At 54.9% G+C, this 23,815-nt stretch overlaps 2 protein-coding genes across 4 annotated transcripts; one reads left to right on the top strand and one right to left on the bottom strand.

Annotated features, from left to right (window-relative positions):
• Nucleotides 1–737: 737 nt before the first annotated feature.
• TROAP (trophinin associated protein) lies at nucleotides 738–10,063 on the top strand. Of its 3 annotated transcripts, XM_011987574.1 has the most exons (16): nucleotides 738–815; nucleotides 1,773–1,987; nucleotides 2,241–2,389; nucleotides 2,482–2,674; nucleotides 4,156–4,313; nucleotides 4,401–4,538; nucleotides 4,731–4,813; nucleotides 5,326–5,378; nucleotides 5,868–5,989; nucleotides 7,271–7,399; nucleotides 7,492–7,575; nucleotides 7,726–7,785; nucleotides 8,189–8,323; nucleotides 8,478–9,273; nucleotides 9,549–9,742; nucleotides 9,908–10,063. In XM_011987574.1, the coding sequence occupies exons 3-16, from the start codon at nucleotides 2,246–2,248 to the stop codon at nucleotides 9,950–9,952; spliced, it is 2,334 nt and encodes a 777-aa protein (XP_011842964.1). In that variant the 5' UTR covers nucleotides 738–815; nucleotides 1,773–1,987; nucleotides 2,241–2,245; the 3' UTR covers nucleotides 9,953–10,063. The 3 variants fall into 3 exon arrangements, with proteins under 3 accessions (XP_011842964.1, XP_011842966.1, XP_011842965.1); XM_011987576.1 differs by lacking the exons at nucleotides 738–815; nucleotides 4,156–4,313; nucleotides 4,401–4,538; ... (8 more) ...; nucleotides 9,549–9,742; nucleotides 9,908–10,063 and adding an exon at nucleotides 2,868–3,021 and having other exon boundaries at nucleotides 1,825–1,987; XM_011987575.1 differs by lacking the exons at nucleotides 738–815; nucleotides 4,156–4,313; nucleotides 4,401–4,538; ... (8 more) ...; nucleotides 9,549–9,742; nucleotides 9,908–10,063 and adding an exon at nucleotides 2,792–3,021 and having other exon boundaries at nucleotides 1,825–1,987.
• Nucleotides 10,064–10,747: 684 nt separating this feature from the next.
• On the bottom strand, nucleotides 10,748–15,564 carry C1QL4 (complement component 1, q subcomponent-like 4). The gene is made up of 2 exons (XM_011987573.1): nucleotides 14,310–15,564; nucleotides 10,748–11,570 (listed from the first exon to the last, which is right to left on the bottom strand). Exons 1-2 carry the CDS (start codon nucleotides 14,844–14,846, stop codon nucleotides 11,391–11,393), a joined length of 717 nt encoding a protein of 238 aa, XP_011842963.1. The 5' UTR covers nucleotides 14,847–15,564; the 3' UTR covers nucleotides 10,748–11,390.
• Nucleotides 15,565–23,815: the final 8,251 nt, after the last annotated feature.

Below are 23,815 nucleotides of genomic sequence, written 5' to 3'. Positions count from 1 at the left end.
CTCCTGAGTAGCTGGGATTACAGGCATGCACCACCAAGCCCGGCTAATTTTTGTGTTGTCAGTAGAGAAGGGTTTCTCCATGTTGGTCAGCCTGGTCTTGAACTCCCGACCTCAGGTGATCCACCTGCCTTGGCCTCCCAAAGTGCTGGGATTACAGGCATGAGCCACTGTGCCCAGCCTGAAAGTAGAGGAATTTTAAAGATACATACAATTAGTAAAGATACCTTACATATCTTTATTTTTTTATTTTTTATTTTTTAACAGAAACAGGATCTTGCTACATTGTCTAGGCTGGTCTGGAATTCCAGGCCTCAAGAGATCTGCCTGGGCCATCCAAAGTGCTGGGAAGGACACCTGCAGCCCCAGGCTAGACAATGTAGCCAGATCCTGTCTCTACAAAAAAACACAAATATTAGCTGGTAGGGGGCACCTGTAGTCCCAGCTACTTGAGAGGCTGAGGTGGGAGGATCCTTGAACTCAGGAGGTCCAGGCTGCAGTGAGCTGAGATCGCACCACTGCACTCCAGCCTGGGCGACAGAGTGAGACCCTGTCTCAAAAATGCATAAATAGTAAAATTAGTGAGAGTGAATGAGAGATGGGATATGTAAAGGGAGTGGGAGGACTTAAGGAGTAACTCCTCGTTTCTGACTTGTGTAAGAATAACTTCTGTGATTGGTGGGGAAAATTCACCAGAGTTCTGTCAACTGGAAAGTGTTGTTCATTTCCTGTCCCCCATTAGGGTTTACCCCTTCCATCTTAAGCAGGATATTCTAGGATCTCTCAGTCTCACAGCTCTGCCCACCAATAACCAGCAGGTGAGCCCCCTCTCCCCAGACCTCTAGATCTGCAAAAGGCAACCTGGAGGCAAGGAAAGCCCAGCTGTGAGTAGTCATTCAATTCTGGTGCTGTGGTAACTGAGTTCAAAAACAATGAGTCTTGTTACCTATCGTGAAATGAAAGACATCTCACCAGACAGACACCTCACTGGGTTGTGAGGCTCCAAGGAGCACACATATTGTTAGGCTCAGTTCGATTCCCTTCAGCCCTCTGCGTGTTTGAAGGCAGTTCCTTATCTTGGAGACAACGTGCAGATGTTCTCTCTCTCTTTCCCTCTTTATTTATTTATGTATTTATCCTTAAGACAGGGTCTCTCTCTGTTGCTCAGGCTGGAGTGCAGTGGCGTGACCACAACTCAAACAACCTCAACCTCCTGGGCTCAAAACGATCCTCCTGCCTCAGCCTCCAGAGCAGCTGGGACTACAAGCGCGCACCACTGCACAGGGATTATTATTATTATTTTATTATTTTGTAGAGACAGGGGTGGGAGTGGTCTCGCTATGTTGCCCAGGCTGGTCTCAAACTCATAGCTCAAGAGATCCTCCCGCCTCGGCGTCCCAAAGTGCCGGGATTACAGGCGCCTGCCACCGCGCCCGGACGCAGATATTTTCTATGGGTATCTGGAATGGCGTCCCCAAAGCTTGGCGCAGTGCTATGGTCAAGCCGGGTGGGGGGTACAGGCCAGCCTTCAACACCGTTGGCACCAATCAGTACAAGCAACCGTCCTCTCAGGGCCGCGACGGCCCCTTTCTGCCAATGGCCAGCCCCTCGCCGGTCCCGAGACCTCGCGAGAGCTCCCATGGCTACGCCTTCCCCGGCCTCGGAAAGGCCTCGGAACTGCCCCATCCTTCCTCTTTCCCCGCCTTCCAGCGGCGCTCCACTCTCGGATTGGCTGATTGAGCCGAGTCAGTTTTTTTTTTTTTTTTTCTAGCCAGAAAGCGGTTCGACAATTGGTCCTTCTTTTGGCCCCTCCTGTGAAGCCCGCGGATTGGACGGCTGAGTCTGGCTACACAGGCCTCCGCGGGAGCGCGGCCGGGCCAATCAGGAGCTTGGCGTATTTTACAAACTGAGGAAGTAGCTCCAGCCGTATCCGAGAGAGTCAGGCGAAAAGCGGAGAAAGCTGGGTCGGCCCTGAGGGGCTCTCGGTAAGGTAAGGCACGGGGGTCTTGGAGGGAACGAGGGCTGCTGGGCTCATAGGGACGAGGGCAGTTCGAGGTCCGAGGGCGAAAGAGTAGGCTCGGGGTGTTGGAGGTAGCACCCATAAAAGCGGTCTTGCAGGCGCCGGGGGCTTGTGGGCGCGTGAATTAGGGCAGAGGTATCAGGGATGGCAGGACAGGTGCCCCGAGAACTGGTTGATCTTTGATCTCCGATTCTACCTGCCTTCTTCCCCGTCTCAACTGTAGCCATCATGACCACCCGGCAAGCCACGAGGGATCCCCTCCTCCGGGGTGTATCTCCTACCCCTAGCAAGATTCCGGTACGCTCTCAGAAACGCACGCCTTTCCCCACTGTTACATCGTGCGCCCTGGACCAGGAGAACCAAGATCCAAGGGTAAGAGCGGCCTAATGGGGGAAGACAGTAGTCACACCAGTAATGCACCCCAACACTAAACCTCACCTTTTTGTCCCCCCTCCCTCCCCTAGAGATGGTTGCAGAAACCACCGCTCAATATTCAACGCCCCCTCGTTGATTCAGCAGGCCCTAGGCCCAAAGCCAAGCACCAGGCAGAGACATCACAAAGATTGGTGGGGATCCCTCAGCCTCGGAACCCCTTGGAGGAGCTCAGGCCTAGCCCTAGGGGTCAAAATGTGGGGCCTGGGCCCCCTGCCCAGACAGGTACCTGTTGGAGCCCTGGTAACACGGCCTCCATGGCCGAGTAGGAAACTAGGAAGGGTAAAAGTGGGGTTTTGGGGTTTTGCACTCACTCCTGCTGTCTCCTGCTTACTGTGATAGTCCTGGTTCCACCTCCTGGAAAGCTCTTTGCTCTTAGAAGATCTCCCTTTCCTCCAGCAAAATGTCATCTCACCAGGCGCCATGGCTTGTACCAGTAATCACAGCTACTCAGGAGGCTAAAGCGGGAGGATCACTGGAGGCCAGGAGTTGGAGACTAGCCTGGATGACAGAGGGAGATCCTATCTCTTTAAAAAATAAATAAATAAATAATAAATGTCACTTCTTCTGAAGCGTTTTCCAGTTCCCCATGTCACTTGTTCTCCTAATACTTTGCAGTACTTCTTTTATAACATGTATATACCTTGGCTTGAGTCTGTTACCTGTCTATAGTTTGATGATAGCTTCTTGAGGATAGGGGCTTTGTCTTATTCTTATGGGACCCCAATGCTTAGAATAGTGTCTTATGTAACATTCTATGAACATTTAGTGGGCGGGTGTGGTGGCTGACGCTTGTAATTCCAACACTTTGAGAGGCTGAGGCGGGAGGGTCACTTGAGCTCAGGAGTTTGAGACCAGCCTGGACAACATAGTGAGACCCCATTTCTTTTTAGTTTTTCTTTTTTTTTTTCTTTCTTTCTTTTTTTTTTTTTTGGAGATAGAGTCTTACTGTATCCCTCAGGTTGGACGACAGTGGCATGATCTCAACTCACTGCAATATCCACCTCCGAGGTTCAAGCAATTCTCATGACTCAGCCTCCCCCAAGTACCTGGGATTACGGACACCTGCCACCACACCTGGCTAATTTTTGTTTGCTTTATTTATTTATTTATATGAGACAGAGTCTCGCTCTGTCACCAGGCTGGAGTCCAGTGGCATGATCTTGGCTCACTGCAGCCTCCACCTCCCAGGTTCAAATGATTCTCCAGCCTTAGCCTCCTGAGTAGCTGGGACTACAGGTGTGTGCCACCATGCCCAGCTAATTTTTTTTTCTTTTTTTTTTTTTAGTAGAGATGGGGTTTCACTATGTTGACCAGGCTGGTCTCAAACTCCTGACCTCAGGTGATCTGCCCGTCTCAGCCTCCCAAAGTGCTGGGATTACAGGAGTGAGCTACCATGCCCAGCCAATTTTTGTATTTTTTTAGTAGAGACAGGGTTTTGCCATGTTGGCCAGGTTGGTCTCAAACTCCTGACCACAAGTGATCCACCCGCCTCGGCCTCCCAAAGTGCTGGGATTACAGGTGTGAGCCACCACGCCCAGCCATCTATTGCTTAAAAAAAAAAAAAAAAAAAAAAAAAAGCCAAATTCAATTGAATGAGTCTCTTTTGCGCACCTTGTATCTCAAAGTGACTATGCTAGGGTCCCTATCCCCCTCAGCTTTCTCCCTTCCTGTTCCTTCTTACGTTTCCTTCTCTTTCCTTGCAGAGGCTCCAGGGACCATAGAGTTTGTGGCTGACCCTGCAGCCCTGGCCACCATCCTGTCAGGTGAGGGTGTGAAGAGCTGTCACCTGGGGCGCCAGCCTAGTCTTGCTAAGAGAGTACTGGTTCGAGGAAGTCAGGGAGGCACCACCCAGAGGGGCCAGGTAATGAAACAGGATGTGAGGAGACCAGGCTGGGGGCGCTGAGGTGGGCATCCTGAGCTGTGCTGACAGCCTCTGTTGGTGTCCCAGGGTGTTCGGGCCTCTGCATATTTGGCCCCCAGAACTCCCACTCACCGACTGGACCCTGCCAGGGCTTCCTGCTTCTCAAGGCTGGAGGGACCAGGACCTCGAGGCCAGACTTTGTGCCCCCAGAGGCTACAGGCTCTGGTGAGTGCCCTTGAGAGGCCTGATACTTGGTGCTTCTGGGAGCTCCTTCCAGGGACAAAGCTGGCCTTTGGGAGAGGAAGTACCTCATGATGAGGCAAGGGATCCTATTGGGGGAGATGGGGTTGGTGGTGAGGCCTGAGGGTTTAGGGTCCACCTCTGATTCCGTTTTCATCTCTTGCTCCTGTGGATCAGATTTCACCTTCAGGACCTTCCTTTCACCCTTCCACTCGCCCCAGTTTCCAGGAGCTAAGAAGGGAGACAGCTGGCAGCAGCCGGTGAGAAAGGAGAGGGTGTGGGAGAAGGTCATCTGGAAAAGAATGAACCAGTGTCTGATACAGGAGTCCCCCAGAGTTGGGGCCTTCCAGTAGCTTTAGGACTCCCCACCAACTCTGAAGGGGAAGCAAGAAACCTGTGATTACCCAGGATGAGCCCTTGGGATAGGGTTCAGGCCTTCACAGGCAGGCCTCAGTGTGACATCAGTTTCTTCAAGTCATGGGGGGACAGGGAGGACAGAAATGTGCTATCTCTTTTGTTTAGTGGCTACAGTATAGACTGTGGCAATAAATGGGATTTGGGTTTATATCCTAACTCTTACCATTTACCAGTTGTGCAAGCTTGCCTTCACCTCTCTGAGCTTTGGTTTCTTTGTCAAGTGAGAATAACATTTGTATCATCATTAGAAATTGTCATGAGAATGAAATGAGATGATGTTTGTAAAGCACTTAGCACATGTCCAGCTCATACTTGTTACTCAGTGACTGCTGGCTACTGTCCTTATTGTCATCAGGACTTCAGTGAGCCAGGCCTCAGGATTGCTCCTGGAGACCCCAGTCCAGCCTGGTGAGTGTGTCTGGCTGTGGGGAGAGCACAGGGGCAGTTGGGCTGCCTGAAGCAGGGAACAAGATCAGATAAAACTCAGCAGGCTGGGAGGGAGCATGAGAAAGTGGGAGGCTGGGAGGCTAGGTCAGAAGGAGAAGAAGAAGAGACTTTCTAGATAGGCCAGAGGTTGGCACAGTTGCACTTGTGTCAAAGGAGATGGTCTTCATTTCGGCCCTCTCTCTGCCACTTCCTGCAAGATTTATCTTCCACTCACTGTTTATCCCCAGCCCCTAAGTGCCATCACCACATCCCCAGCCTACTCAGACGTTCAGATTAGTAAGTGTTTACTGAGATAGTGTTGGGTGTTGAGGGGCTGCTGGATGGGCTCCTGTCCCTAATAGTGCAATGGGGGCTATTAAACTAATATACCCTCTTCAGAAGTTGTAGAACCCTGTGCCAAACTTCGGTGGGTGTTCTAGAGTCTACAACAAATGTCCCGTTTCTTCCTAGCTTTCTCTCTCCCTAAAGGAGAACATGAGGTTGTCACTCGCTCAGATGAAGGAAGTGTGGCCTCTCTTGGTCTGGCCCAGCGAGTACCATTAAGAGAAAACCGAGAAATGACACATACCAGGGTGAGATGCAACTCTCCTGGGATGGTGGGTGGGAGGTGCAGGAGATGCTTGGGAGAATTTCGCAGCAGCAGCCAACACTGAGAATTGTAGGTAGAGCCAGGCAGTCTTGGGCCTCGGGATGTTATTGGGTAGGTTTACCCCAGATGCACCCAGTCCCTCTCCAATGTGAAACTGACCTCTCTTTATCAAATGTCTAGGGCCTGGGGTGAGAGATCATATTTGTATCACCATCAGATCAGTGCTAAGGGTGAGACAGATCTGCCACTTGTCAGCCAAAAGCATTCATCCCTTCACTTCACAAATATTTACTGAGTAGCACCAGCCTACTGAGTGCCAGGCCGTGTTCTAGGCTCTGGACATACAGCAATAAACAAGTTCATATTCTAGAAGGGGGAGACAAGAAATAAACACATATATAAAATAGTGTCTCAGATGACTGTAAGTTCTCTATAAAAAAATAATAAAAATAATAGGGCACTAAAGGGGAATTGGGAGCAGGGGAGTTGGTGTTGCAATTTAAAATAGATTGGTCAGGGAACTCTTATTGAGAAGATGATGTTTAAGTGAAGACCAGGGGTTGGAGGAGGAGTGAGATATGTTGATATCTGGGGGAAGGAATGTTCCAGGCCAAGAGAACTGAAGAGGCAAAGGCCCTGGGGAGAGAATGTGCCTGGCATATTTGAGGATCGGCAAAAAGGAGAGGCCAGTGAGATTGAAGCAGAGTAAGGAGAGCGGTAGGAGATATGGTTTTAGTGATAACACGATCAGATTGGGTAAGGAATTGTACACCAGTGTAAGTCCTTGGCTTTTCTTGGAAGTAGTGGGAAGCCATGGGGAGAAGGGTTGATCAAGAAAGTGACATGATTTGACTTAGATCTTTTTTTTTTTTTTTTTTTGAGACGGAGTTTCACTCTTGTTGCCCAGGCTGGAGTGCAGTGGCATGATCGCCGCTCATCACAACCACCGCCTCCCAGGTTCAAGTGATTCTCCTGCCTCAGCCTCCTGAGTAGCTGGGATTACAGGCATGCACCACCACACCTGACTAATTTTGTAGTTTTAGTAGAGACAGGGTTTCTCCATGTTGGTCAGGCTGGTCTCGAACTCCCGACCTCAGGTGCTCTGTTCTCCTTGGCCTCCCAAAGTGCTGGGATTACAGGCCTGAGCCACCATGCCTGGCTTGACTTAGGTCTTAAAAGAATCACGCTGGCTGCTGTAGTGAGAACAAGATATAGGAAGACAAAGGGGGCAGGGATCACTCTTCCACCCTTTTCTTCTTCACAGGACAGCCGTGACTCCCACCTGATGCCCTCCCCTGCCCCTGTGGCCCAGCCCTTGCCTGGCCATGTGGTGCCATGTCCATCACCCTTTGGACGGGCTCAGCGTGTACCCTCCCCAGGCCCTCCAACTGTGGTTTGTGTCAACAACTGGGGGCTGGGCAGGGGCAGAACAGTCTGGCCAGAGATCCTTGCTAGGTCTGCTAAGCCACCCACATCTCTCCCCAGACCTCATATTCAGTGTGGCGGCGTCTCACCATTCAACCTAAAACCCGATTCACGCCCATGCCATCAACCCCCAGAGTTCAGCAGGTAAGAGAGGGCATGGGGAGGTGGCTGGCAGAAGCCACAGCTAGGGGAGAAAGGAGATGGATGGGTACAGGAGAGAGAAGACAGAAGCAAGGGGAGGTTGAGTGCCACCTGTGGGTGTCAGGCCTTGCTGACATCTCACTTCTGTGCCAGGCCCGGTGGCTGAGTGGTGTTTCCCCTCAGTCCTGCTCTGAAGATCCTGCCCTGCCCTGGGTAAGTATCAGAAGGCTCCTCCTACTGAGATTCCTTGCCCTGTGCTGCCAGCCTGAAGGCCCAGGAGTTTGAGACACATGTGCTTTCTGGGCCAGGCATGATGGCTCACACCTGTAATCCCAGCACTTTGGGAGGCTGAGGTGGGAGGATTGCTTGAGCCCAGATCTTTGAGACCAGCCTGGGCAACATAGTGAGACCCTGTCTCTACTAAAAATTTTAAAAATTAGAAAATGCTCTCTGGAAAAGCTGCCTAACTCTCCCTGCTTCTCTGCTGCCCCTCCTAATGTACATCTAGGGCCTCTCAGTCAGCGGCTTTAATCTATTCCTCATGAGGGTGGGACTCAGGCTGGTCTTTCTCCTGCCCCATCCTGGCTTTCTTGTGTGCCTTGTTCCTTGGTGACAGGAGCAGGTTGCCGTCCGGTTGTTTGACCAGGAGAGTTGTATAAGGTCACTGGAGGGGTCTGGGAAACCACCTGTGGCCACTCCTTCGGGACCCCACTCTAACAGAACCCCCAACCTCCAGGAGGTGAAGATTCAAGTGAGTCTGTGTGGGCAACAGCTTTGATGTCTATTGAACAGTGACTGGGGCTGAGGAAGAAGGAAAAGAGATGGGGGGTCAGGAATAGGACAGTGTAAGTAGACTACTGAATGCACATCTTGATGTCACACTGGGGTGCTCTCTCCCACCACAGCGCATCGGTATCCTGCAGCAGCTGTTGAGACAGGAGATAGAGGGGCTGGTAGGGGGCCAGTGTGCCCCCCTTAATGGAGGCTCTTCTCTGGATATGGTTGAACTTCAGCCCCTGCTGACTGAGATTTCTAGAAATCTGAATGCCACAGAGCATAACTCTGGGACTTCCCACCTTCCTGGATTGTTAAAATGCTCAGGGCTGCCAAAGCCCTGCCTTCCAGAGGAGTGCGGGGAACCACAGCCCTGCCCTCCAGTGAAGCCTGGGCCGCCAGAGGCCGTCTGTAGGAGTGAGCCTGAGACACCAGAGCCCTCCCCCCAGGAACAGCTTGAGGTACCAGACCCCTGCCCTCCAGCAGAACCCAGGCCCCCAGAGTCCTGCTGTAGGAGTAAGCCTGAGATACCAGAGCCCTCCCGCCAGGAACAGCTTGAGGTACCAGAGCCCTGCCCTCCAGCAGAACCCAGGCCCCCAGAGTCTTGCTGTAGGAGTGAGCCTGAGATACCAGAGCCCTCTCAGCAGGAACAGCTTGAGGTACCAGAGCCCTGCCCTCCAGCAGAACCCAGTCCCCTTCAGCCTAGCACCCAGGGGCAGTCTGGACCCCCAGAGCCCTACCCTAGGGTAGAGCTGGGGGCATCAGAGCCCTGCACCCTGGAACATAGAAGTCCAGAGTCCAGCCTACCACCCTGCTGCAGTCAGTGGGCTCCAGCAACCACCAGCCTGATCTTCTCTTCCCAACACCCGCTTTGTGCCAGCCCCCCTATCTGCTCACTCCAGTCTCTGAGAACGGCAGGCCAGGCAGGTAAGGAGTTGGCTGGGAAGGAGTGTGAACACAAGAGGTCCTCAACTCACTGTGAGCTGCACCCCTGCCCTGCCCCACCCCTGCTCCAGGCAATCCCATGCTTCCACACCTTCCACCCTGGCCCAGCCTGGCTCTCCCTCAGGAAGAGGGGAGGGGCTGCACTTCCAGCCCTGTGCTCCTAATTGGCTTGGCCGTTGGTGGGGGAGGAGGAAAGGACAGTACATGGTGGCAGTATGGGACTCCAGACCGCCCTCTGAATTCTCCATGCCCCTCAGGCCTCAGCAGTCTGGCCCCTCGAACCCTAGCCCTGAGGGAGCGCCTCAAATCGTGTTTAACCGCCATCCACTGCTTCCATGAGGCTCGTCTGGACGATGAGTGTGCCTTTTACACCAGCCGAGCCCCTCCCTCAGGCCCCACCCGGGTCTGCACCAACCCTGTGGCTACATTACTCGAATGGCAGGATGCCCTGGTGAGACTCCAACCCACAGCCCAGCTGTGGCTGCACAGTGAGCCTGATGGGAGGTGGGGAACGGGGACAGGGGGCCACCTGGGCTCCTTCACAGAGAGGTCAGCAGGAAGGCTTGGCTACAGTGCAAGGCTGGCTGGGCTGTGACAAGGTCTTCTCTCTCTCCAGTGTTTCATTCCAGTTGGCTCTGCCCCCCGGGGCTCTCCATCATGAGACAACCACTCCTGCCCTACCGTGCTTCTTCCTTTTAGCCCTTATTTATTGTCGGTCTGCCCATGGGACTGGGAGCCGACCACTTTTGTCCTCAATAAAGTTTCCAAAGTATCCACATGTCTAGCTAATGAGTTCTAACTGTCCAAACAGGCCAGCTACTGCTGTCACTCTCCCATTGCCCACAGGGTGGCAGTGTCCTCCAGTTCAGAGGACAGCGCTGGGCTCTTGGGATCCCCCAGGCTCTCATCCAGAAGCGAGTCCTGAATCCTGAAAGGGAAGGAAGCAACCCACTCCTGCCTAGCCCACCCCCTTGCAAGCTCTGAGCATCCCACTCCTGCCAAGCCCACTCCCAAGCTCTGTAAATATGTTGGTGAGCAATTGGAACCGCTGTTCCCCTTGCCTTTTGAGATCAGTTCCACTTAACCTGCAGGAACCCTAGACTACTCCTTCACCCCTTAGAGCTCCTTTTCTAGAACTCTCTGCATGCACTGGGCAGAAGAGCAGAAGAGCCAGACCCAGACCTTTGGAGTCTTCCCTTGTTAGGTTGCTGTCTCCCTCCACCTACAACGTGAGGCCCCAAAGCTTTCCTGAAACTGAGACCATCCCTCTTCCTCCCCATAGCAGAGTAGAAGCACACACACACACCCCCCTTTTCTCAGGCCTTGACTGGAATTAACTAAAACTTTGCCTCTGGCAGGGACTGACAGCACAGTAGGAGTCCTTTAGAGGAATGAGGGAAAGGGTCAACCACTTTCCCCTGAGTCTATGCACCAAGTTAAGCAGCCACACACAATCCCCCAACCTCACTTTATTGGACGAGGCAGCAGCAGCTGTAGCCCTGGGGCCTAGTCCGGATGGGGGGAATGGAGACTGTACAGAATGCGTTTTAAATGCCAGGAAAGAATTCACTGGTTCCTCCAGTTCACAGAAGGCTGCCAAGGCTGGAGCCTGAGCCTGAAAGTGGAGATGAGGGGAGGAGAGGGTGGCGAGAGAAAGTTGTCGTGACGGCGAACCTGCACTACCCTGTCTTAATGTCTTCTCTTGCCTAAATGGGCTCCTCCTGTTTCTGTTATTTCCCTCGCAAGCTGCGGGGCTTCCCTCCGGCTTTCTGGGCCTCTGAATCCCGCTAGTAAAACTGCTCCCCATCTCTGTACAAATGAGAGAGCCACGACCTCTGCCCCTCTGGGGTCCAGCGCGCACTTGGGTGCGGGTGATCCCTCCGGAAGTCGCTCTGCTCCTCCGGCCGGGTCTCCTCCTCTTTCCGGCCACTTATACCCTTGAGCACCAAGAGTTCGCCCATTTAGGCCGCCTCCAGGAACGGGAGGGTCCACCCCACCACCAGGCTCTCAAAGGGTGGGGTGGCGCCTCGGGTGGGGCGGGCTGGAGGTGGGTGAGGACGGGAGAGAAGGCGTGAACGGGGGCACAGGGCGGGGCCAGCTCAGTCGGGGTAGATGATGAAGCCGGAGAAGGTGCTGTACTTGTTGGTGTTGCCGCCGTGCACCTTCCCGCCGTCCAGCTTGATGAAGACCTCGTCGCCCACGTCCAGGTGCAGAATGACGCTGTTGCTGGCGTAGTCGTAGTTCTGGTCCGCGTCCTGAGCAATGGCGCTGGCCCGGACCTATCGAGGGAGAAGAACCCCCTCATGCTCGGTGTGGAGCTGGGGTGACGGGAGGGGTCGGGGCGGCTGGGCGTGCGAAGGCGGCAGCGTAGCCGCCGCAGGGGCTGGGGAGGACCAGGAAGGAGGGTAGGACATCGCGGAGTTGCTCCAGCGCTGCCATTCACTGGCTGTGTGACGCGGAGCAAATTCCACGCCTTTTCTGGACCTCAAATTGATCTATAAAGTGAAGGATAATAATAGAACCCACCTCATAGGGTGTTAGGATTAAGTGAATTACTACGTGTGAAGTGTGTTCAGAACAGTGGGTTTTTTTTTGTTTTGTTTTGTTTTTGTTTTTTTTTTTGAGGTGGAGTTTCGCTCTTCTTGCCCAGGCCGGAGTGCAATGGCGCGATCTCGGCTCACTGCAACCTCCGTCTCCCGGGTTCAAGCTATTCTCCTGCCTCTGCCTACCTAGTAGCTGGGATTACAGGCGCCCACCACCACGCCCTGCTAATTTTTTCTATTTTTAGTAGAGACGGGGTTTCACTGTGTTGGCCAGGCTGGTCTCGAACTCCTCACCTCAGGTGATGCACCCACCTCAGCCTCCCAAAGTAATGGGATTACAGGCGTGAGCCACCGCATCTGGCTCAGTGGTTTCCATTCCTAAATTATTTTTAATGCATTTTCAAATTACTATTGTCATTTAAAAAATAAAATTGGCCGGCCAGGCCCGGTGACTCATACCTGTAATCCCAGCACTTTGAGAGGCCGAGGTCGGCGGATCATCTGAGATCGGGAGTTTGAGAAGAGCCTGACCAACATAGAGAAACCCTGTCTCTACTAAAAATACAGAATTAGCTGGGCGTGGTGGTGCATGCCTGTAATCCCAGGTACTAGGAGGCTGAGGTAGGAGAATTGCTTGAACCCAGGAGGCAGAGGTTGCGGTGAGTGGAGATAGCGCCATTGCACTCCAACCTGGGCAACAAGAGCGAAACTCTGTCTCAAAAAAATAAAAAATAAAATAAAATAAAAATTTGCCTATAGGATAATTTCTAAAATTCTGAACCGACTTGGACCTCCTGTCAGTCCTCACGGAGGGTTGGCTTCCCCAGTGGTGGAGCATAGGTGTGCCTGTGCGTGTGCCACAGAGTGCAGGCCATGCTGAGATGCACTGTTGCCCTCTCGCCTGTGGGCGTGGATTTCCCGACCGAGCACCGGCTGGTGCCCAGGCGCGGGGAGGTCGTCTTCTGCCAGAACAGGGGGCCCTTCCTCCCCTCTGGGCTCATGGCGGTCGATTTGGGCCTCCAGCCCCCCTCTTCTAGAGAGTCCCACAGGGGCTGGTTATTAACTCATTAATTATTCATCATTATTCTAATCACTATTTACCGTCCCCAGGGCCGCAGCGCCTGCACCGAAGAATACAGAGTGGGAGCTGCGCGGTCCCCTCCCCCTCTGAAACCCGCACGAATTAGTTACACACTGGCCCCCTCCACCTCCTCCCAGATACCCCGCATAGACAAAGCACACCTACTCGGTGTTATATGCAGATAGACACCTCTCCACTTTCAACATCTTTGCACTCCGCAGTCACACACACTCCCTGATACACATATATATTCTCTCACTCCATGAGGACGCACACTCACTCCCTTTCCCCGGGTTCCTGGGGCAGCCCTGCTGGGATGAGACCCCAAAGCAGGTCTGGGGGCAGGTAGACGCTGCCGCGGTACCAGGCTCCCGCAGGCTGAAGCTCCTGGGTAGCCACCACTCCCTTCATGCGGGACATCCTGAGGTCACCACTCAGCCCCAACCTCCCTTTGCGGCCTGCGCAGCTCTGGCACCTTCTCCCACCTACCCCACACCTGTGGCCTCTAGTTCCCACTTTATGTGAAATTTTGGTGCTAGAGCTTAGTCCTTGGGGCTATTCCCCGAAAACAGAGGCAACAGTGACTCCAACTGCCCACAAAGGCAGGGAACCACGGAACCTGGATACTGAGAGATTGCTAGGGAGGGTGTGGGGCCTACAAGACCAGGCTAGGGTCCAAGGCTTTTCTACCTGTCCCTTGCCTCTTTCCTCCCTCAAATCCATTCATTCCAGCCACCTGGCTGACCCTTGAGCTGCCAGGCTACAGACTCAGCTGAGGGCAAGGCTGTTCTAGGCCCCCAGCCCTGGGGTGAGCAATAGGACAACTGATCGGCAGGTGAAGTGAGCAAGCTAATGTTTTCTTCCTTTTATACCTTTTCCTCAAACATCCAACCCAAATGCCCCCAACTTGAGAACAGCTGCCGACTTCCTATTGCCTGAGACATGGATTCCATTCTAATTCGAAGGAGTCTAGACTCCAGTTAGCTGGTCCAATGCAAGGCTGGGAGACCTAAAGGCCAGGAGGGCTGCCGCGGAAGAAAGGATAGCCCAAGACGGGACAAGAAAAGAGGCCAGTTGGCAGGGCCAGACACCAAAGACATCTGATGTTGCCCATAGTTGCAATGTGAGGTCGCAGCTGCAGAGACACTCAGGTTTGAGTCCTGAGTTCTAATTCTAACACCATTCCTACACTCCCTGAGGCCCTAGGCAGGAGGTTTTCCTTCTCTGGCCCCCAATTTCCTCTGTGGCTAAATGAAGCCGTCTATCGTTCTTGGCAGCCTCATGTTCCTGGATTCAGTGACGCCTTTTGGGGGAATAATCTCAGGTTGTGGGATGAGTGCAGGGACATCTAGAGAGCGACCAGTCTGAGCTGGTTGGGGGGAGGGGCATCTCACCTGTCCGTTCTTCATGAGGTCAGCCCACATGCTGGTGCCGTCGCCGCCGCGCATGAGCACGTGGTAAGCGAAGAAGTAGACGCCTGGCATGGGGCAAGTAAACTTGCCGCTGGCTGCCTCATAGGCGTTGCCCACGTTGGTCACCACGTCGTCGAAGCGCAGCACCTCGTAACCCTCGTGGGGCCGCCGCAGGCCCGCGTAGAAAGCAATGCGAGGCACGTAGCCTGCAGCAGGCGCCACCCCGCCCGGACCTGGGCCGGGAGGGCCCGGGGGGCCTGGCCTGCCGGGTTCTCCAGGGGGCCCTCTTGGACCTGGTGGTCCCGGGGGCCCCCGCAGGCCTGCTTTCCCGCGCCGGCCCACCTCTCCCTTGGCGCCCGGCGGGAAGGGGGACACGGAAGCAGGCGCGCCGTCGGGGCCCGGGCCTCTGGGCCCATGCGGGTCGCACACCATGCGGCAGCGACCCAGCATCTCGTAGTGCGCTGGCCCGCGGGAGCTGTGCACCAGCAGCGGGATGGCCACCAGCAGCAGCAGCACCATGGCCACCCCGACGGCCGCACCCGCCACCCTCTTGCGGCGGCTCAGCCGCGACGCGGCCAGGGCCAGCAAATCTTCTTCACTCTTGGGCGCAATGGCTGCCGGGGCCCGGGACTCTCCGCGGGCCCAGGAGGCGGTGACCCGCCTTGGGCCTGAGTCTGCACTCCCCCGACGGCTGCCCCCCCACTCCCCTTACCCTGCCTCTACGGGTCCCCGCCGCGGCGGTGCCGCTCCCCAAGCCGTCCGTCAAGGGGAGGCCCCTCGTGGGTTACGTCAGGGGCAGCTCCTGACGGTCCAGAGCCCGTGGTCCTCTAGTACCCTCCCGTTCAGTCCTAACGATCCTGGGCACCTGAGATCCGCGGCTTCTCAGACGGCTGGTTTCTTACAGATCTGAGATGCCTGCTCTCCAGACCGCTGCTTTCTCAGGGATGGCGCGGTGCCTGGGTCCCAGGCTGCTCAAATAGACCGCTCCCGGCTGGAGAGGGGACTACTCCCCGCGCTCCGGACGTCCCGGGGTCTGAGCTGTGGGTGCTGCTCACCGGGCGCGATCTCCTGGTAGGTTTTGCGCTCTGCCTCTTGGCAAGCACCGACTCACCTTGCTACCCCTGCCGCGGCCCCAGCCCCCGCTAGAGCCCTGGCCCGCGCCTCTGTCCTGCGAGCGCGGTCGGTCTCCGCGTCCCTAACCTTCCTCCCCTCCCTCCCGGGCGGCGATGCGGGTGGTGTGAGGCGCCGAGCGGCCGGAGCCACTATAAGCGGCCAGAGGCGGAGCGACCCCTGGTGCCCAGAGTGGGAAGCGCGGGGGCGGGGCAGGCAGCCGCCCCCAGCCACGTCCTCCCCTCCTCCCCTCCATCCCCCCACCGACCCTAGGTTCCTTCCCGGCCCTGAGCGGGTTCTTCAGGGTCTCGCGGCCCCCACTCTATCTTTACTTTCACCCTTTACGCGGAGTTTGGCATTCTCAGAACCCAGAGGAAACCCAAAACAGCGATGGGATAAAGAGGGGTCACGATACAAACACGCATAGTAGGTTCCCGAGGTAAAATGAGGGGGAGGGACCTCACAAACAAACAGAAAACAAAATAAGAAGGACTAGAAAAGATAGAAATTCGCCACCCCACGCCCCATAGCGCCCGTGACCGAATAACATGGTAAAGGGTTCAACTGATACTAGTTGGCTTGAAGTGGAAAAGGCAAATCTCTAGCCAACCCCACACCCCCACCCCTCAGTATTGGGGCGCGGAGTGGTGTGTGTGTGTGTGTGTGTGTGTGTGTGTGTGGAGAGAGAGAGAGAGAGAGAGAGAGAGAGAGAGAGAGAAAATAAGAGAACAGAGCAGCCCGGAGGAGCAAGCAGGAAACCGACAAGAAAGCAGAGAAGGAGCGACAGAGAAATCAAAGAGAAGGAAAGCTAGATAGAGATGCAGAGACAGAGACAAAGCTTCGAAAAGAGACGGACTGACAGCCCCAGAGGGGGAGAGGGAGAGACAGAAACAGAGGAAGAGAGACCGAGCCGGGACAGGTTGACAGATCGAGAGAGAAATGTAAATGGCGCGCTGCAGAGAGACACCCAGGTCCGTGTTTGGACTCCAATGTGACACATCAACTGTGGGGAAGATGCGGGGGCAGGGCAGCTCTGCCAGCAGTGCTAGGCTCTGGGCCTGTGCGTTGTGACAGTGTGCTCCAAAGTGTGGAGGTGGCCATGGGATCCTGGCCCTGTGTGTCCCTGGGTGAGTGCGATTGTGGATTGTGTATTGTCTTTGTGTATGTATACGTGAGGGCTGTTTGAAGGGAGGTATTTGTATTTGTCTTCCTCTTAGTCCCTAAATTTGAAGCCCACAAATGCCATTTTTCCTACCTTGGAACTGAGAATGAAGGAATCTACAGGAGAGAGAGGAAGTCAGAAGACAGCGGTTTTCTCATTTGCCCTGCTCAGCTCAGCCCAATGACACCCCTGCCCTGTTCCCAGACTTATCCAGTCCCAGGAGTCTCTGCCCCTTCCTCCTTCAAGAGTTTGTTGTTAGATGAAACCCAGAGAAGTTGGATCCCACATAATGGGTATTTGGGGTGGGAGTTGAAGTTGGTCATGCAAATTAATGTAAGTAAAATGGAGATTAGGTGCTAGGCAGCCTCCTGTAAGAGGGGACTGTACCTGGCTTTCAGAGTGGCTAAGACATTGCTAGACACAGGCATTGCTAGATCAGAGTCCAGAGAAAAAGCTATTGACTGCATCCTTTCTTAGGGCCTGGGCCCTCTGGGGAAAATGGCTTGCTCACAAGGACCCCAGAGGCTAGGAAAACAGGCTCTAGGACTGGTAAAAAGTGGAGGCATTTGGAGACCCTGCAGGTGAGTAGCGGCAAAAGCCTCTTAGAGACCAGGATAAGCCAGGACTGTCATGTATAGGAATACATTGTGTAAGATGGAGGGCACAGGGCACACCAGGGCATGATTATTGGATGGAGAGTGATTTCCTCCTCTCTTGTTTTCTGTACTCCTTCTTGACCCCCGCCTCATAATGATGCTGGGAGAGAGAGATTCCTGAGGCTGGGCCTGTGTTGGGGGTTGGGGGAGGCCCCTACACATCTGCAAGGAGTGGGAGAGAAAGGATTGGCAGTCAGTGGGGGAGGGGCCTCCTGCTCCAACCATAAATACAAATTTTATTCAAGGTCTTTGTCACCATTTGTCTTCCTCGGGGGGCTGAGGGCCGTGTCAGCCCTCTGCATGTCTAATTCTGGATCTGCTCCCCCAGGCTGGATGATGGATGGATCAGAGAGCAGACCCAGGCTCACACCAGCCTCCCCTGCCTGATCCTCAGGCCCCATCCACCCCAGGTCCTGCCACTCCTCTCCCTCCCTTTGCCCTCCCTCCACTTACCAGAGGCCCCCTCTGCCCAGCCGCGCTCCCCACTCCACCCATTCTACTTACCAAGGCCCCCTTTTTAAGTCCCTCACCTCTGCCCCTTTCAGGTCCCAGTCCTCTTCTCTCTAGAGTTTCCCCTCTCCTCCCATCCCCAGCCCAGGCTGTGAGCTGTGGTGACCAGCAGGGCTGCAGGCGGCAGCGGATCTGTGTGGTTTGGGAGCCGGCTTGGCTCAGGGGGAGCTGAGGGGCCAGCTCCATGAATTTATTCATGTTCTGTTGCTCTTTCCCCACACTCTGGAATGAAGCTGCCAGCTCACCAGGTCCTTATTGCTTCCCCTGCAGCTGCCACATTCTGCCAAGAAGGGACCTGGGTGGGGCCAAGGCCAGGCCTGCACACCTGGGGCCAGAAGCCAAGTGTCTGGGCTGGAGGGAATGCTGGGGCTCAGGCTGGGGTCTGGGACAATTTACCCAGAGCTCCTCCTGCAGCCAAACTGGGAAGCCCCAGGGAGGTGGTATGATTGGGAATGGGAGGTAGGTAGAGAAGGGTGTGCTGCAGGACAAAAAAGAGGCAGTGGAAGTGGGGGGCCGAGTTGGCAGGGGGAGGGGAGAGGAGAGGAAGCCCTTAACGGCGTCCTAGGCTCCCCCATTTAAAGGTTAATGCAGCCTTCAGATAGACCAGTCTGTCCTTGACTCTGCATTAACCTTGACCCTAACCCCTATTTATATACTTGACTCCTCTTCGATCATAAAATGAATTTTAACTCCAGAAACTGACCCTAAATGGAATGCCTCCCTCACCTGTCCGGTACCCAGGGGGCTCCCCAGAATTCCCCCCAGGGCTATAGCTAGTTGTGTGTCAGAGTTCTGAGGACCAGACTTTGGATTAGCATGTGATTAGCATATGATTTGCATGTGATATGTACCTTCTACTCTGCGGAAGTTTTCATGTTAAAATTTTATGAAGTCTAGTGGAAAGGTCCTGGCTCCTTGAAAGTTTTTTCCTTTTGTTCCTTCTCTCACACTTCTTGTCACTGACCCAGACCCCCTCAAGGGAAGAAAGAGGGTGAAGAGGTGAGCAATATTGGGCCCTTGGGAGGGAAGGCTCCAGCAAAGTCATATGCCTCCATCACTTGAACGAGCCTCAGTTTCCTCATAAGTAAGAGAAGAGAAACCTCCCTTCCACCTGACATTTTACCAAGATCTAAGGAAACACTTTTTTTTTTCCTTGCACTCTCTCCCTCCTCCCCTTCAGGGCCAGTCACAGTGTGGTTCTCCCTACTTATTCCCACACTCTGGCTTTCAGCTCCCACATTGAAGCTCGCATGGATCTGGAAGCAGCCTGGGTTGCCTGATAGCAGTCCTCTAGTATGAAGAGAAAGGAATCCATGTGAGAGGACAGGGGAGGCATGGAAAGGGAAACATTATTGAGTTCTTATTGTATTTTAGGGCTTTAACATGCAACTTCTCATTGCATCCTCACAGCACCCCTTAGAGTTAGCTCTATTGTCCCCATTTTACAGGTAAAAAAACTGGGGCCCAGAAAGGGGAAATGACTTGTCCGTTATCACCCTGTAAGGGATAGTTCTGGAATTAGAGTTATGACCTCCTGGCTTTCTTCTCAGTTCCCTAGAGGAGATAAATGGCACCCAAGGCAGTGGAAGAGTGAGAGAGGCAGGCCCGGAGTGGGCAGTGAGGTTTGAACGGCTTCTGGGAGACTTTTGTATGTGAGGCCAACAGGGTTGTGTCTTGGCTCCGTGTATCTCCCAACCCCCATCCTGACAGTGTTAAACCTGATGCCCAACAGGTGCTCAACTGTTGGCTAAAGGATGGACAAAGTTAGTTTCAGAGAACAACTGTCCAGATGGAGGAAGAGAGGGCAGAGAAAAGGGAAGCAAAAGAAAACGAAGCGAGTCAAGGAAAATTTGCTTAAGGGACAAAAGGGAATCCTGAAGTCGGCTCTTCTCCAACTGCGGCTGGGAAAACCGTCCCAGCCCAAGAACCTACTCATGGCTTGACTCCTTGCAGAGACTACCCGCCTGCCTCTGCCATTAGGCAGAGAGAGTGAGTGCAGGGCCAGGCCCAGGGCTCTCACTCATCAGCCAGTGCCTCTGGCACCAAAACTCAGTGCAACCTTAAGTTCAAAGTGTGGCACCAGGGTCCACAGGGCTGAAGACAAGCTCCTGGCTTCCTAGAGAGTGGGTAAAGACTGCTTCTAAGGTGTCTGTCAGGCCAGAGCTGTTGCTGGCTGACTTTGGCAGCCCTCCACCCGTGGCCAGGTGCTGCTCCTAGCCTTTGCCTCCTCCACCTTCCTTTGTGCTCCCCGCTGCCTCCACCGCTCGACAGCTCCAGCCTTCAGTTAATGAAATGTGGGGATCGGCTGCACAGAGAGCTGTCAGACCCCTCATTTCTCCGCTGGAATATTGACTCCGGCTCTGGGAGACCCACAGATGAAAGGAGGCGGGTGGGGTGCGGGAAGCTGATGGGGCGCAGGCTGACGAGAGCCCAGAGACCAGGAGGTAGTGCTAAGCTCCAAGTCTCGAGGGCTTGGCTAAGCGAGGAAGGCCCTAGGATGCTCTTTCTGCTTGGGGTCCCCAGCTTTTCTCTGACGAGCAGGATGCTTAACGAGCCCCAACCCACCGCACCCGGACCTGGACCCCAAACTAGCACCCCAGGCGAGCTGGACTTTAGTGAGCGCCGCGCGCAGCGCCTCGGAGCCGGAGACCGCTGCCCGGTGCTTCCTCCCATCTTCTTCCATCCTTTCCCTCTTGCTCCCCCTCCCTCCTGCACTCCCTCCCCGGCGGCCGCGGCCTTTATTAGGGATTCCGCGGCTGTCGGTCCCGCCATCCATCCTGTCCGCCGGCAATTAGGCGGCCAGACAAAGAGCAGCTTCGGATGGATGAGGGTCCCGGCGGATCGGAAATGTGAAGGGTCAGCGCTGCCGCCCGCGGCGCACCCCGCTCCCCCTTCAGCATAATCACCGGCCGCCCGTCACTCAGCCGGCCGCCCGGGGAGCTCCTGGGCCAGGCCGGGGAGAGGGCGGGGTGCGGCTGCAGCCTAGGCGCCCAGGGCAGGGCGAGGGCGGACCTGCGGCAGGGCGCCTCCTGAGGAGCAGTGGAGGACTGCGCCTGAGGCGTTTGCCGAAGGGAGGGGGATTATGGCCCCGGGCGCTCCCCGAAGGGAAACTGGGGCTAGCAGCTTGGGGCCACCCAGTGGGGAAGAGGGAACAAAAGCTGCGGAGACCAGAGGCCCGAGGTTCAGGGCGCCCCCTGCTGGGAAGCTGGGGACCAAGCCTTAGAGGTCAGGCAGGTACAGATGAAACCAGGCCCAGGGCGACCCCTCCTAGGGAAACCAAGGGTTTCTAGCCTGGCGCGCCTCCTACCGGCTTTGAAGGACACTGCGCTTCTGTGCCCGCTCTGTTCAGAGAAATCCAACCAATCCTCATCCGCTCAAAAGAGGCTCCAAGTCCTGGAGAACCCGGGGGGAGCCTAGAGGGAGTTCAAGGAGTCCAGGTTTTACTGCAGATTCTTTGGCGCTAGCTCCCAGCTGACAAATCAACATCTCAATCTGACAATTAGTGGTCGAGATTGGGGGTGAGGGGCTCTCACAGCCCTGGCCGCTTAGCCCTCCTGGCGGGAGGCAGAGAGGTGGGCGGTGCTGGCAGTGATGAACGACTCCAAGGGGGCCCGGGGCCCCGAGCGCGCATTCATTACTCGACTGACAGGCGGGTGGCGGGTCGGGCGGGCTGCGAGTGGACGTGCTGGGAAACAGGCCAGTAGCAGGAGGGGGCTAAGGGAAGTGTTTAACAGTCCCACTGCTCCATCTGCTCCTGGTCCTTCGCCTTGACCCTGGGACTTGATTTCCTTGAGCTCGGCCTCCCAGTTATTGGAGCTGGCCCTGGCTGGGAAGCAAGGGTGGGGACCTAAGCCCTCTTCTGGGGTTAGGTGATTTAAGGTCTGAGATGTCAAGGAAAGGTATTAGGCAGGTATCAAGACTAGGCGCTTCGGTCTGACCTCTGAGAAACTGTGCGTGACTTGTGCACTCAGAGATGGTGTGTATGACAGGGATTGATGAGTGTGGATCGCACGTGGGGGTCAGTGACTGTGTGTGTCAGTGCCAGGTGTGTGTCAGTATGATTTTGCCAGTAGAGGTGTGAGATTCCCATCTGAGGATGAACCACCCCTCCCTGTGTGTCCACCCCCTGTGTGTCCATCTCCCCACTACCCCCCAGCTGGCTGTCAGCTCTGTCTCCAGTTATGGAGGAAATGGCAGTGCGCACGGTGACGGTGACAACTGAGGTGTGCTGCTGAGGTGGGGGGTGGGGGTGGTGCTAGATGTTAACTGTGAGAGTGCTGGTCAGGACAGCTGCTCCCTTCCAGCACCTTCACCACTAACATCCCTACCCTGAGGGTCTTGAAAGTAGTGGATTGATTTTTTGTTTGTTTGTTTGTTTGTTTTTTGCCAAAGTTTGGACACCTAGTTGCTGTGCCCTGGGGAACAAAGTGATTACTACCAGAGTTGTCTAGCCCATACTCCTACACATACACATACACATACACGAGGTCTCCAATGTAAGATGTGATCTCCAACCCATGTGGCCTCCCTAGGCTGGTGTGGTGGCCAGAGAGGAGTTGGTAGATGTTGAGCAGATGCCTGTGTGATGCTCAGGAAGAGAGGGGCTGACCTTCAGACCTCCAAGGCAGCCTACCTCTTTGGAGCCTGTATTAGCAGCCTCTGAGATCCTAATCTTTTGGGTCTCAAGTCCAAGTTAGTTACTAGTTTATGCCTTGGGAGGATAATGCTAACTGCACTCTAATTCCTCTCCCTAATAACTCTCTTCAGTTTTGCTTGGTCTCCACTCTCAATCTTCATTCTCAAAAACACCAAGAAGTTGAACCTGGCCTCCTCCCCAGCCCTGAACCTCCTGGGTCTACAGAGCAGAAAACTGGGCTGACTCTGGATCTCTGGCCCCTGTTTTTTTCAGGGAGACCCTTCCCTTTGCCTTGTTGTTCCTTGGGGCTAGGGTATCTCTTGGAGCTTCTGTATCTTTATCTCTGTACTCTTTTTCCTCCTCCTCCTCCTCCTTCTTCTTCTCCTTCTCCTTCTTCTTCTTTTCCGGGTCTCGCTCTGTCTCCCAGGCTAGAGTGCAGTGGCTCCATCTTGGCTCACTGCAATCTCCTCTCCTGGATTCAAGAGATACTCCTGCCTCAGCCTCCTGAATACCTGGGACTACAGGCTCTGCCTGGCTTGCTTTATTTATTTATTTATTTATTTTGTATTTTTAGTAGAGCCAGGGTTTCTCCATGTTGACCAGGCTGGTCTCAAACTCCTGACCTCAAGTGATTCACCCACCTCAGCCTTCCAAAGTACTGGGATTATAGGCGTGAGCCACGGCGCCCAGCCTTTGTACCCTCCTTTGTGTCTGCATATTTCCACATTTAGGAATCTTCCAAATTTGTCTTCATACATTTTCGGGGGCTCTCTCTTTGTTCCTCTTGGGGCTCTTCTCTTTAAGAATACACCAGCCCAGCAGAATACCCCAAGGAGATTGGAGTAGGAGGAGGAGGGCTTTCTTCCTGCCCCCATCCAGAGGTGATTGCTAACTCAAGGATGGTCACACCGTGTCAGGACTCGGGCACGCGCAGGTCACTTCACATTCTGGGCACAGACGCCTGGTCGATGCCCTGCTGTCCCTCCCTCCTCCCAACCTCCCTCCTCCTGGCCCCCGCCCCCTCCGCCCGCCTGGAAAAGGCAAATTTGACATTTTTAAATCCCGAGCCTTAAAGGGATCGATGCGGCCCGGGGGCCCCGCCCGGGGTCGATATTCCTGATTGGGAAGCGGCCGCTGCGCGGAGCCCGCGTGTAAATCACCCAGGCTGGAGGAGGGGGTGTGGGGAGCCTACCACGTCCCAGACTGGTGAAGCCAGGAGGGGTCGGGACCCGGGCGGGACCCGAGGGCGATGGAATGAGAACGACGGGCCTTAGATAACCAGAGAGAAGCCCTCCCAGGGCCTCCCCCTCCCGCGCTCAGCCCTGTCAACTCCCCCGGCCAGCTCCAGTCTCGCTTCAGCGGCCACCACCCTTCGCTGCCCCTGGAGCCGCCGGGGAGGCCAGTGTCGGAGCCA

This window comes from Mandrillus leucophaeus, unplaced genomic scaffold (genome assembly GCF_000951045.1).
Source record: "Mandrillus leucophaeus isolate KB7577 unplaced genomic scaffold, Mleu.le_1.0 Scaffold313, whole genome shotgun sequence".
NCBI classification, from domain to species: domain Eukaryota; kingdom Metazoa; phylum Chordata; class Mammalia; order Primates; family Cercopithecidae; genus Mandrillus; species Mandrillus leucophaeus.
The sequence above is the reverse complement of the archived record's forward strand: the minus strand, read 5'-3'. Positions and strand labels throughout refer to the sequence as shown.